The 13279-nt window shown below is 46.7% G+C and overlaps 1 protein-coding gene across 1 annotated transcript in view; it reads right to left on the bottom strand.

Moving 5' to 3' along the window:
* Positions 1 to 1905: 1905 nt before the first annotated feature.
* gabbr2 (gamma-aminobutyric acid (GABA) B receptor, 2) overlaps positions 1906 to 13279 on the bottom strand; it is a 114874-nt gene continuing 103500 nt past the window's right edge. The window contains 9 exon segments of the mRNA XM_062487218.1: positions 1906 to 5821; positions 7520 to 7637; positions 9409 to 9538; positions 9918 to 9959; positions 9961 to 9996; positions 9998 to 10077; positions 10080 to 10101; positions 10381 to 10605; positions 12384 to 12494. Coding sequence (XP_062343202.1) covers positions 5656 to 5821; positions 7520 to 7637; positions 9409 to 9538; positions 9918 to 9959; positions 9961 to 9996; positions 9998 to 10077; positions 10080 to 10101; positions 10381 to 10605; positions 12384 to 12494 — 930 coding nt within the window. The 3' untranslated portion in view covers positions 1906 to 5655.

Here is a 13279-nt window from a genome sequence, read left to right as displayed (position 1 = left end):
ATCCTGATCTGTGCCTCACTACAATTTCATGGCAAAGGTCTTCAGAGTTCCTTGGACTTGATTCTTTTCCTGACATACAGTGTAAATTGTGGGGCCTTATATGAAATAGGTAGACTCCAAACAAGCTCTAGACACGTCAAGGATAAGTAAAGTAAACAGGCTGCACCTGACCACAATTCAGACTTCCACACCTCTTAAGGCTCTGAATGCTACGAAATGGATATAAACACAAACTCCCAATGTATAGTACCACCAATACTTAAAATGATAAACATTATTAGCTATACCACTGGCAACCAGAGGCCTAAAGTAAAGGAGGTCAACATACATTAACACCACACTAACACCGCACAGCAGCAAGGTCAGAAGAAGTCCATGCTGAGGATGTACAGTTCAGCAGAGCAGCGTGCCATGAGGGCATGCTGGACATCAATCTGAGATGGGGAGAGTGGAAGTACTGGCCATAACTCTCTCTCTAATCACACGGCTTGTGCATGATGACATAACTCACTCCTGGTCTGCTCCCTTTTGCTGGACAGGGCTGTTTTTCAAACAGGAATCAAATTTTCCCCATACATCAGATGTTGTACATGGCTTGTATGTAATCATTTGGGCGTTGCAGTTTAAGACATGATAAAATGGCTGAATGGTAAACAACTTCAGAGGCTCTGCGTGGTTCCTTGTGAAAAACGTCACGCATCGATCATGTTTTGGTGAGGCAACTCCGATGCCTGGTTTCAACCAATCGACCTCATGAGTGTCTACCTGAAGATGTCAGCGAGGAAGAGCACTTCAAACGGGGCTTCTGTGCGTGTTTCTCCACCCAGGTGTGGGTGGGGGAGACCGAGTCATTTAATCATCCCCGTCTACGTCATCCACTGTCTGACCAACTAGACAACTCTACCCTCATCACGACTATCATGGCTATCCATATCATCAGTGGGATAGGTCGAGTTGAGTCTACCCGATATGTCTCAGTCTTATCTCTTGTCCCTCGCTATGTTTTCTCCTCCACCATGTGGGATTGGACTGGGCTTTTGGGCCCCTCTGTCTAGCGCCGACATGCTAAATATTTAAGAAGGCCATGGAAAGGGCTGGTAATCTCTGACACACGGACACAGTCTTTCAACACACAAGCATTCTTTCCTCACTTTCTCTCCAACCCTCTTCTGTCCTGCCTCTTTCTCTCCCTCTCTCGACCACACATTTTGCCGCTAGGCTCCTAACAGTTCTATTATTTATCAGGCTCAACATACAGGGCTTGGCTTTTCATTACACATTTATTTTGTTTCTTGCTGCCTCTCTGTAGACAGTGTGTGTGCCAGTGTGTGTGTGTGTGTAAGACAGAGGCTCATATGCTCTGTATTTTCCTCTTTCAATAAAGTGCCATAAAGTACTCTTGGCAGTGTACATTATACAGTCAGCACAGCACTTGGTGTATGTATATTTATATATGCACACTTTTCTTCCACTAAGATTTTTCCTCAGTTACCACTGTTGAAGCAGCATTAGTATATGGAATGCAACAAAGGGAGCTCTGCCTTTATCCACAGATCATGACTGTAGACATGTATTACATTTGACAAGAACGTTTTAAAAATTCTGTCCTACCTGAAAAGACATTGAGTGTTTGAGTACAGCTCTGTAGTAGCTCCCCTCTGAACAGTACACATGCTTATAGAATGGTCCCACCTGGACCAATTTGGTGCTGATTAACCATGTGACTGACAAAGGGATTTCAATTGGTTGATTGATCAGATTGAATCTGCAAGACTAGAGTTCAAGACCAAAACACCATAGCCACCTCACCTATATTGGATACTTTTTATGTATACTCTGTTTGAAACCAACTGTGGATTGAAGATTTTAAGTCATTTGTTTAGAGAGCAAAACCAAAATACAGGCTTATTTTCATTGTCTCACTTTATTTAATGATGATGTGAGAAGTAAAGGCTGTCCAGAACATTCAGACAATTAAAGAAGAACGTTGGTTAAAAATCCCTATTACAACCAATGGCTCCAAAATGATCTCGTGTTCAGCGTGATATTGTATTTTACACAGTTTTTCATATCTATCTCGTCTGTACATAACATAGTTACAGATACTGTAAATGAAAAAAATGACTTCCAAGTATCATCGTGGATGTTGTGTCAATGTTTCCTTTGAAACATCAACTGTAGAAGGTAATTTTTTTTCTTCTATAATTTTTACAGATATAGTTCTCTATGTCTTTCTGGTATAAGAAGTTATTGCCCCTCTCATAACTGTTGTTGCATTCAAACATTTTTACCCTAAATTGAACGGAAATTCTACAATGTTTTCATGGAGTAATACCACAGATGAATAGGACAAAACAGTATGAAACTTAGTCATTCTCCCAACTTTATATATTTCTCACATTTCTTATATTTTTTACATACTGTATGTTTCATGATCTGCAGAAATCCTCATGACGATACATACAAATATATTATAATATATAGAAGTGTGTTTGAATATTGAACTGAACCAAAATCTTCCATGGAACCCAGGCTAAGCATGTAACACTAGCCTGCTGAGCATCATGAGAATTTATTACAGGAGATGATGAGCCCTTGGTCTACCACCGTTGCATTTGAACTATATTGTAGCTGTTAAAAGAAAATTGTAAATTAATCATAAACAAAACAAGGGCACATTAAAAAGTACAAAACCTGATGAACAGCATTTGGCATTTGGTACAAAAACAACAACAACTAAAAAGTTATCTAAAATGCCAACAATGTTATGTTTTTTGAATGACAGACTAGTAACCCTTCTGAGGTTCATTCAGGTGATTAGCAAACAAGCTTGTTGTTTGTGTGTTTTATTGTCTTTTGCCATCTAGAGCCAGTCGCATCTGTGAAGTACCTTAACGTACATTTTCCACTGGACGTTAATAGTTTCTCATTGAGAATCTTGGCTTCAACATTGACTGCTTGATGTAGTGGTGCCTGGGCAACAACATAACTAAAAGAAAAGTTTGATAGAAAGAGGAACTATTGTCTCAGTGTGAGAGGATAAAACAACAGAGTGGAGTTTGTCACGACAGTCGCAAAAACAGAGGTAACTATGTGAATCATACATTTTTATTTCATGCCGTCTTGAGAAAGCCAAATACCAAATATCCCATACATTGACACCATCAGGGTATCAGCAAATTGTACACAATCACATATAATGTACTATATAAAAATGTGGACGTTGTCATTTATTTTCTCCATTGGAAGGAACAACCAACCATTGTGTCTCACTCCCTACCTTCCAGAAGTGAATGTGGTTCTCTGGTTGGCTGAGGTGGTGACGCTGTGGCTTCATTGGAGGTCTGTGCTCTACTTCTGCTCTGGGAGGGGATAGCTCCGCCCCTGGAGCTGGGCAGGGGCCAACGTTATTAAAGCTCTGACAGGAAGTCACACCAAATCTGTCCAATGGCAGTCCAGTGTACCTCACATGAAGCTCCTCTCCCTGCCCCCTAACCGGTCACGCGTTGGAGGACATCATAGGCGTCTAGAAACATCATACGGGGGATCCAGTCAGCCAGCTTGGGGTGATGTCCATGGGACGCGTCCCACATGGGCCCACGCACTGAGGCGTGATAAAAAGAAACAATGTGTTGTAGGACATACCCTTGCGATGTGGATGTTGTTGTTAGCCTAGTTTTCAGCGCTCAGCGCCAACCTTCTACCATGTGCTGTGGGTTACAGTACGAAGACAACAGGCACAGCGCTCAACAGACATCTTAAAAACGAAAAACCAAGACACCGATGGTGAAATATATGCTGAAACAAACTCTCTGTGATACATAGCTTATTCAAGGAGTTCACCCCCCCCCCCACACACCTCAAATTTATAGCATGTTTTTGTTCTTGTGAGAAGTTTTACAAAGAAAATGACGACAGCTATGTCTACGGCTGTCCCACCACCACCCAATTCATCCCTGTGTGACCTAAGGGCCATCTGAATTGCACAGAAATACATTTCCATAGCAACCATTAGGTACGTTAACCATTGCTAAGTGCCAGGTGTATTTTTTTCCGCAACATTTCTGAATGTAGAAGTGTAGAAGGTCTCCGTCTGTTCTCTTCTCTGTTTGAAGACGCTGTGTTCCTGTGACTGGACAGTGTTGTGGTCTCCTTCCTGGCTGGCTCCAGCCTCTTCTGTAGCCAGGCCCTCTCAGATGAACACAGGTCTTAGACAGGGTTTCTAGCCGTGGTAACAAAAAAACAAAATGGCGGAGCCATTGTTGTTGGGCTGGGTAATAAAGCGAGGGAAATCATGTTCTACTCCACGTCAGCCTCTGCTGCTGAACACCTGGACGTGGCATGTCCTCAAGGTGTATTCCACAGCTCTTCTGTGAGCCAGTCAAGAGTCCAAATGACCTACGACCTCTAGACACCTACTTCTTTTGATACTTTTGTCAACTTGTTTCCAAGAATAAATCTGAATGCTTTTTTTTGCCTATAAACACAAATATCCAGTCTTGATATTTATCTTACTGTGCATCCATGTCAGGTCTATTTTCTCCTACCTTCTGCCTTTAAACCCTCTCAAGGTGTAAATATCAATACATTATGCTTGTTTAGAAACAGATGAATCGAGCAGAAATTTCAAACAAATGAAAAGCCTGCGTGGAGATTATCCTTGCTGAGAAAAACAAATGGTGCAAATTTAGCAAAGTGGAAAGTAAGAAATTACTTCTAAGTTTAAGAAATTGGCCCCTGGTATTGTTTGACATTACGCTGGTCACGGATTTGAAGAAATCTAAAATGACAATAATCATACTTCTTGCCCACCAGCCAGTGCATGTAACATCCTTAATAATAACACACTTACAATGGAGCGCTCCTACGACACAAATCCATTCCGTCTCTCGTTTTTGCTTTGTAATATGCCAGCTTTCGACGGTTTCCTTGGAGAATTTCACTACCTGCTAATCCCTGGTTACAGGCTAACGCCTCCCCCATAGTCCATTCACAGCATACTCAAAGCTTACAATACACCAAAGTTAGAAGGTATATACAAGTCTCTTCATGGGAGGTGGAGGTGTCTAATGAATCCCTTTTTAGGGTTAGACGTTGCCACACTTATGTCCAGTCACTGAAGTCGTGAAATACTCAGGTTTGACGTGTGTGTATGACGAAAAAAAAAAGGCTGATTCCCTCTTGAAGCAAGCAAGGCTCCAGGTCACGTCTGCTCCTCTGCTGCTGGGGTGAGTGTGTGTTTGTGTGTGTTAGTGTGTGTCTGCATGTATTTGCATGGACAGGTAGGTGACCAAGGGGAGGTGGTTGTAGATCGTGGATTGGGGGGAGGGGCTTGTATAGGTCCTCCTGTACCTCCCCCCCCCCCCTTTTCCCTTCCCCTTCCCCCCCCTCTACTGGACCCGAGCCTAGGAGTTCAGCTCTGGAGGAGGATGTGGGCTAAGGGAGGCAGGGGAGGGATCATCTAGAACTGACTCTATCCAACACACTTCCTCCAGTAGCACTGACAACCTCAGCCTTAAACCTGTATTTGTTCGATTTACATTAAAAAAAAAGAAAACAACCATGTGTGTTCCGTTGCCCTCCTCTTCTCGGAGGAGTCGGGGGTGTGGGGAGGGTGGCGGCGGGTGCAGACGGGCGGGGAGGGCCGCTGGGCGCTCACAGGCCGGAGACCATGACCCGATAGGAGGGGGGCATGTGTCTGTGGCGCGGGCTGGAGCCGGGGCTGGCACTGGGGCTGGTACAGCTGGCGTCCACCCCCCCTATGGAGGGCAGGTAGGCGTGGTGTAGGATGGGCAGCTGCAAGGAGAGGCGGCGCTGTATGCTGTGGGTACAGAGAGAGAGGAGGTGAAGAGACGTCCAGGACTCTGACGCTCGTCGAGGTTCACACACGCGCAGACTGGTGCTCGCACCGACTCAGGTGGACACACACAGGCACACGGACACAGTCACATGTGGGGGACACACACATCCACCCCAGTGCCTCTACACGGATCCTCCGACAGAGAAAATAAAGATGGCGTCTGTCACCGCCGTGGCATGGAGAACAGTCTGGCCGCTCGCCCAGCCAATTACATAACCAAATACCAGTTATGTAATAAACAGACGAGAGTGCCCCTCAGAGTTCTGGGGGGTAGTAGTTGGGGGTTAAGTCTTGCGATGGATTTCAGTTGCTCCGTCTGCTGGCTCTCTCTCTTTTCTCAGGCTTCTTTTGCTGCACTTTTTTCCTCTTTCAAATCTCTCGCTCTCCCTCTTTCTCCGAACACACTTTCTAATTTTTGGGGCTCACCTCCTCCACTCCCCCCTCCTCTGCACCCTCCTCCACTGCCTCCTCCACTGCCTCCTCCACTCCCCCCTCCTCTGCCCCCTCCTCTGCCCCCTCCTCCACTGCCTCCTCCACTGCCTCCTCCACTGCCTCCTCCACTCCCCCCTCCTCTGCCTCCTCTTCTGCCCCTTCCTCCACTGCTTCCTCCACTGCCTCCTCCACTGCCTCCTCCACTGCCTCCTCCTCTGCCTCCTCTTCTGCCTCCTCTTCTGCCTCCTCCTCTGCCTCCTCCTCTGCCTCTTCCTCTGCCTCCTCCTCTGCCTCCATGTGATTAAACATTCATGGGAGTAGCTCAGAGTGGTTCTCTCCTTCTGTTCTCTCCTCTCTCTTTCAGAGCTGCTTCCTAAGGTGGTGGTAAATCACTGGTTACATAAGCCTTGCCATTCTCTCTCTCTCTCTCTCTCTCTCTCTCTCTCTCTCTCTCTCTCTCTCTCTCTCTCTCTCTCTCTCTCTCTCTCTTTTTCTCTCTCTCTCTCTCTCTTTTTCTCTCTCTCTCTCTCTCTCTCTCTCTTTCTCTTTCTCTCGCTGTTTCTTCCCTATTCAGTGCCTACACTCTCACTCTCTCGTGTTCCTCGCTCCATGTCTCCTTTACTCCTTCTCTCCATCTTCTCTCTTAGTAGTCTTTGCTAAATGAATGTGGGAGGAAGAAGGGATGTCAATGATGCATGAAACACACACACACACTCTCTCACTCCCCCTCTTTCTCTCTCTCCCGCTCCATTTCTAGTGAAGTTCCACTGCTTGTCTATGAATAATACAAGGCTGATCTTTTTTGTCACCTAATTGTTGTGTATGCTCTTCACTGATGTGTTTTTAAGAGTTGGGACAACATGCAATCAGTCATGCAGGACCTGTGAGTGTGTGTTTGTGTGTGAATATATTTATTCATATGTGTGCGTATCTTAGATAAAATACATAAATGCAGTATAAAAATATAACATGTAAAATGTAAATATATGTGTGTGCAAGTAAGTGAGCGTGTTTGTGTGCGTGTGTGGGAGACCAAAGAGAGGGTCTCTCATATCAGGCCCAGTCCTTTATACAGGGGCTGGTTGCCTGAGCAACCACCAGGGCTGTTGGTGCTTACCATCCATGTGACGTGTAGTCTGCAGAAACACACCAAGCAGACAGGGGAGGAAGGGAGTACAGGAGGAGAGGAGAAAGAGGGAGAAGAGCGGGAAAACAAAAATAACTCACTGTTCTGGGGAGTTGATATCCTCCAAGGGGCCTCTGTTTATTCTAGAAGGATCCACAGAGCCCCACTGAGCCTGGGGCTTCTGTTCCAGGTGGTTCTTCAGCACGGACTTCTCCCCCTCTGCACACACACACACACACACACACACACACACACACACACACACACACACACACAAGGAGAAAAGTGAGTGGTCACAGGATTCTGATGAAGAGGCTGCTGTGTCGCACCTTTACGTTCTTCCAAATCCATCTAAACACCAAACAGCATTTTAAAACCTCTGCCATTGGGTATGGCTCTTTGTCTTGGTCTATGTGTGTGATGAAGCTTGGAGTCGCACAGTTGTTTTATGTCTCCTCATGTCTTCTCCACGGTGGGTCTATGTAATAGTGTAAAACGGATAAATGAATGAAGTGGGGGTTTTAATTGTCCCAGTGTGGATTTACAGCAGGGTGTGAGCAGTGATGGCTTCGCATCCTTATCGCACACATCACAGGAGGAACACTCTGCTCTGCTCCATCAATCAAAGATGGAGAACAGAGAGAAGGAGGCAGAGGGAGGAACAGAGAGAGATACAGAAGAAGAGATAGATAGATGAGAGAGGGAGAGAAAGAGAGGGAGAGGGAGGGAGGGTGAGAGGGAGGGAGGGAGGGAGAGAGAGAGAGAGAGAGAGAGAGAGAGAGAGAGAGAGAGAGAGAGAGAGAGAGAGAGAGAGAGAGAGAGAGAGAGAGAGAGAGAGAGAGAGAGAGAGAGAGAGAGAGAGAGAGAGAGAAAGGAAGAAAAAGACAGAAAGAGATATTAGCATCCTGCTTGCGACACAGTACGAGGCATGTACTGTATGTTGTTTGTGCTGGGGGCAGGGTGGGTGTTGGTGTGTATGTGCATATGAGGATTTGTCTCTATAGGAGGGTATTGCCAATCCAACTCCTTGATCAGTTTAGCAAAGCAGCATCTCCCAAACTACTTTGATTGAATTTTGATTGTCCCAGATTCTCACTTCTCTCTCTGCTGACCTGATTTCAGGCCACACTGTCACTGAAGTGTCCTGGTGGCAGAACGGGTACCCTAAGAATCTGCTTTACTTCACAGAAAAGATGCTGGCTGACTTATCCTAACCTTGTGTTCTGCCAGTAGAGCAATTCAACATAGCTATAGCAATGGGTGTTTATAATAAGCACAGTGGATTCATATGTGGATTTGGAGAGCAGGGAAATTATCTGCTTGGATGGAACCTAGATTCATACACTATAGATAATCCTGTTTTGGAGATTAACGTGGAGCGGGGAAAAGGTGTAAGCCTACTCTCGGAAAAGACTTGGGTGTTGAAAGTTCAAGTTCAGAGTTCAATCTTCAGTTTGGGGAGGCAGGGCTTCTTATAATGAGGTTCAGACCCGAATCCTAAAAATAATAATAATTTATTGTACAGTAAGGCTTTGTGTATGGTGTGTGTGTGTTTGTCTGTCTGTCTGTTTGCCTGCTGTGTTTGTGTATTTACATCCACTACAATTACCACAGTCAGCACACTAGCTCAGCCTGGTCATTAGCCAATAAGAAAGCACTTGAGCAACAACAAGCCTCTCCCCTCCCCAACCAAGAGCCCATCTGTTTAACCTCTGCCCTTCAGCACACACACATCAGCCAGTGTCACTCCAGAGGACTGCATCCCCTTCTCTCTTGATGCTCACACACCACAAGTACGCACACACACACACACACACACCACACACAACACACACACACACACACACACACACACACACACACACACACACCACACACACACACACACACACACACACAGCTAGTCTGTGACTAATGTGAGGTGCTAGTGTGTTGTTGCGTAACAGCAGTGCAAGTGGCAGTGATGACCCTGGCGGTGGCTGTCTGTCACCTTTGCCATCGGTAAAGTTGCGTATGCTGAGGATGTTGTTGGCGTCCTGATAGTGGTTCTGCTTGATGTAGGGGGTCTTCTCCGGTGTGTCCTGCAGCTGCATGGTCACCTCCTCCAACTCCTTGTCCAGCTGCACACATTCACAGGAAGTAGGTGAATTGGTTGATCCACGCATTGATTTTTACGCAGCCAGTTTTTTTTACAGTTAACTACCTGACTAAGAGAAGACAATGCTTAAAGAACCACTGTTAGAAAGGGTTCAGACTATACACTGAGCAGAGTAACAGGGAGAGATACTATACACTGGAGCAGAGTAACAGGGAGAGATACTATATACACTGGAGCAGAGTACAGGGAGAGATACTATATACACTGGAGCAGAGTAACAGGGAGAGATACTATACACTGGAGCAGAGTAACAGGGAGAGATACTATACACTGGAGCAGAGTAACAGGGAGAGATACTATACACTGGAGCAGAGTAACAGGAGAGAGAGGTGCTGTCTTACCTCAGTGATCTTCATACGTAGGCGGTGGTTGTCAGTCTGCAGGGCCGTCGAGGCGAGAGGTGTTGGCCTGGTTCACGCTGGGTCACAGATGTGGATGTCTTGGAGTCCTCCTTCTTCTGGTTTTGGGTGAACTTCAACCTTCGGTTCTGAGTGGCTGCATCGGATTGGTCCTCATGGTGATGAACTGTAATTGGCCCATCGCCCCAAAAGCAGAGGAGCGCATTGGTTAGAAATCTGGGATATGGAGTCAGGTTTCCCTCCTGGGGCTTCCTGATATGCTGAATGTATACTGGGTCAATGCAAGATCAGTAACATGAGCTTGACCGCAGGGACAGAGAAATGTCTTTACAGACAGACAAACAGACAGACAGACAAATCATCCATTCATCTAAGCATTTATTATTTGTCCCTCCCTCCCTCCCTCCCTCCCTCCCTCCCTCCCCCCCCCCCCCCCCCCCCCCACCTTGGGCACGAAGACCAGACAGAGGGTGATGGTGGAGCAGAAGATGATGACGAGGGCCACGATGCAGAACTGGACGTTGGGCTGGTCTCGCGTCAGGAAGGACACGGCAGCGCCAATGATGCACATGATGCCCACATTGTAGACGCTCATCCCGATGTACTTGCTGTCGTTGAGTGCAGGGATGCTCACGTTCCTCGTCTCCCAGGCCAGGAAGCAGCCAAACAGCTAGCGAAGAGGAGGAGGGACGAGGGAGTGGGGAGGGAGGAGGGAGGCCGGAGGAAGGAAGGAAAAGTGGAAGAGACGTTTGGCAACGCTATTTGAAATACGGTATTTGCTCTTTTTAACAATAATATTTCAACTCTGGTGACATGCAACGGCTGTGAGAAGTATGGTTGTAAATTTGTAAGTTATTATTTTGGTTGACACTCTCTGTATAATTTGGGGTACTCTAAAGAACGTTTTAATACACTTTTGCTGTACCGCATGAGAAGAAGGAGAACTTCCTTTAACTCAATTTGAGCAATGAAATAGGCACAGAAAGACAAAAACACATTGTCGCAGTTATCTGGTTCAACGCATTAATTCATCATTGGTACAACTTCCTGGAAAGGAGTAGGAGGGTTATGTTATAAATGCTAATTGTTTTATAAAATGTGTCTGAATTTCCACCACAAACTCCCTTAGCATTCCCATTGTGACATGCACACATTACAATACATTATTCAATTATGTTCTGAAGTATGTGCTGTTTTTGTTAATGAGCAGAATGACAACCACAGAGATTACAAAAGCAGTTATCTCAGATTAGCATTCTATGGGGGTAAGATGTGTCTGTGTGGTCTTGTGCGTGTGGTGTTTTGAAAAGAAAGAGTGAAAAAAGAAAACGTGTGTGCGTACGCGTCACGGGACGGGAGGATGACTCAACCCTGTCCCAGTTGATCCCAGACACAGACGTCTAGTCTGGCGCGTGTCTGTCAATGTTCTCCCCCTCTTCCTCTTCTCCCCCCTCCCCTTCGTCTCTCTCCTCTTCAGTCTCCTTTCTCTGCTCTCATCTCTTCTTTTGTCTGTCTTTCTCCACGCTCTCTTCACTTACCTTCTACTCTCTTTTCATTATTCACGCCGATCGGTGTCATCCTACTTTCGTTCCATCTTTCTCTTTCCTCTCTTTCCTCCCCCTTTCTTTCTACCCCTCTTTTCCTCCTGCCATTCCACCTCTTCTCAGTCTCCTCTCCTCCAAATCCTCACATGCATTCCTTAGGCCCTCCTCCAGTCCATCCTTTCCCTCATGACTTTCTCTTTTTTCCTTCTCCCCCTTGCCTTGCTCCTTCTCTCGCATGGCTATAAGTGGACTCAAATGTCTGAATTATTTACAGTGGAGCTGGTTGACGTGAGGGTTAGAGTTAAGGTATTCAAATGGCCCAGCAAGGCTGAGGAGGAAAGTTTTCAAGGATGTCACATTCCATTTGGAATGCTCTGCTTCAGAGAGAAAGAGAGAGAGAGAGAAGAGAGAGAGAGAGAGACAGAGAAGAGAGAGGAGAGAGAGAGAGAGAGAGAGAGAGAAGAGAGGAGAGAGGGAGAGAGGAGGAGGAGAGAAAGAGAGGGAGAGAGAGAGAGACAGAGAGAGAGAGAGAGAGAGAGAGAGAGAGAGAGAGAGAGAGAGAGAGAGAGAGAGAGAGAGAGAGAGAGAGAGAGAGAGAGAGCGAGAGAGGAAGAGAGATAAAGAGAGAGAGAGAGTGGGGAGGGAGGGAGAGGGGAGAGAGAGAGAGAGAGAGAGAGAGAGAGGAGAGAGAGAGAGAGAGAGAGAGAGAAGAGAGAGAGAGAGAGAGAGAGAGAGAGAGAGGAGAGAGAGAGAGAGAAGGAGAAGAGAGAGAGAGAGAAAAGAGACAGGGGGAAGGGGGGAGACAAGACGAGAGCACTTCACTGAGGCTGAAAAACACAGGGACTGAGAGTTCAAATGAACCATCCTGTGACCCCCCTCTGTCCCCCCCCCCCAGGGTACTCACCATCAGCAGGCCTTTGTATGCGTAGACGATGCCCAGCCAGATGGTCATGTGTGTGTTCTCACAGTGCTCCAGGAAGGGCCGGATGGCGATGTCCCGACCCTGGGGGTCTGCCTGTGGACACAGAGAGGGGTGCAGCTAGGGTGACTGGCACATCTCAGGACCACCTCACACAAAGACACCAACAAACAAACAAAGGGGACAGTCCGGGAACAAGCCGGTCAGTCAGTTAACAAGCCGGTCAGGCATCGTGTCAGCCAGGGACCCAGTGTCACCCACTAAACCACCCAGTCAGCCAGCTGACTCACCAGTCAGCCAGCTAACAAGCCAGCCATACAGCCAGGCAGCTTGGTCTCCTCCCTGAGGTAACATTCATCCAGACTTGGGCTGCTAATGACCAGGACTAATGAGCCCTATTCATTACGTTGATTTACATCCTGCCCCCCCCCCCCCCCCTCACTCCTACTTTAACGCTCTCTTCCTCCAAGTTGTTCTCCACTCAGTCATTCTCCGTTTCGCCTCACTCTCTCCCTCCCTGTAATGCTTCTTTGCTTCCTTCTTGCGTCTCTCAGTCATTCACTCTGCATCTCTTTATCCCTCGCTCTTTTTTCAGGATAACAGTTCTACTTAGTACCTTGGGTGGTGAGCAGCCACATCCCTCCCAGAACCGGGTTCTGGGAGGACAGATTAGCAAGGGTGACAATGAAGACATTAATAAAAACACAATTAGACTTGGTCTGGAGCTGACCTGAGGCTAATAAATCACCTGTTTGCATGGGGGAGGCTAACTCTACTGACTGCTTGAATGGGGGAGGCTAACTCTACTGACTGCTTGAATGGGGGGAGGCTAACTCTACTGACTGCTTGACATGGGGGAGGCTAACTCTACTGACTGCTTG

Source organism: Osmerus eperlanus, chromosome 20 (assembly GCF_963692335.1).
Source record: "Osmerus eperlanus chromosome 20, fOsmEpe2.1, whole genome shotgun sequence".
Classification (NCBI taxonomy): domain Eukaryota; kingdom Metazoa; phylum Chordata; class Actinopteri; order Osmeriformes; family Osmeridae; genus Osmerus; species Osmerus eperlanus.
The sequence above is the reverse complement of the archived record's forward strand: the minus strand, read 5'-3'. Positions and strand labels throughout refer to the sequence as shown.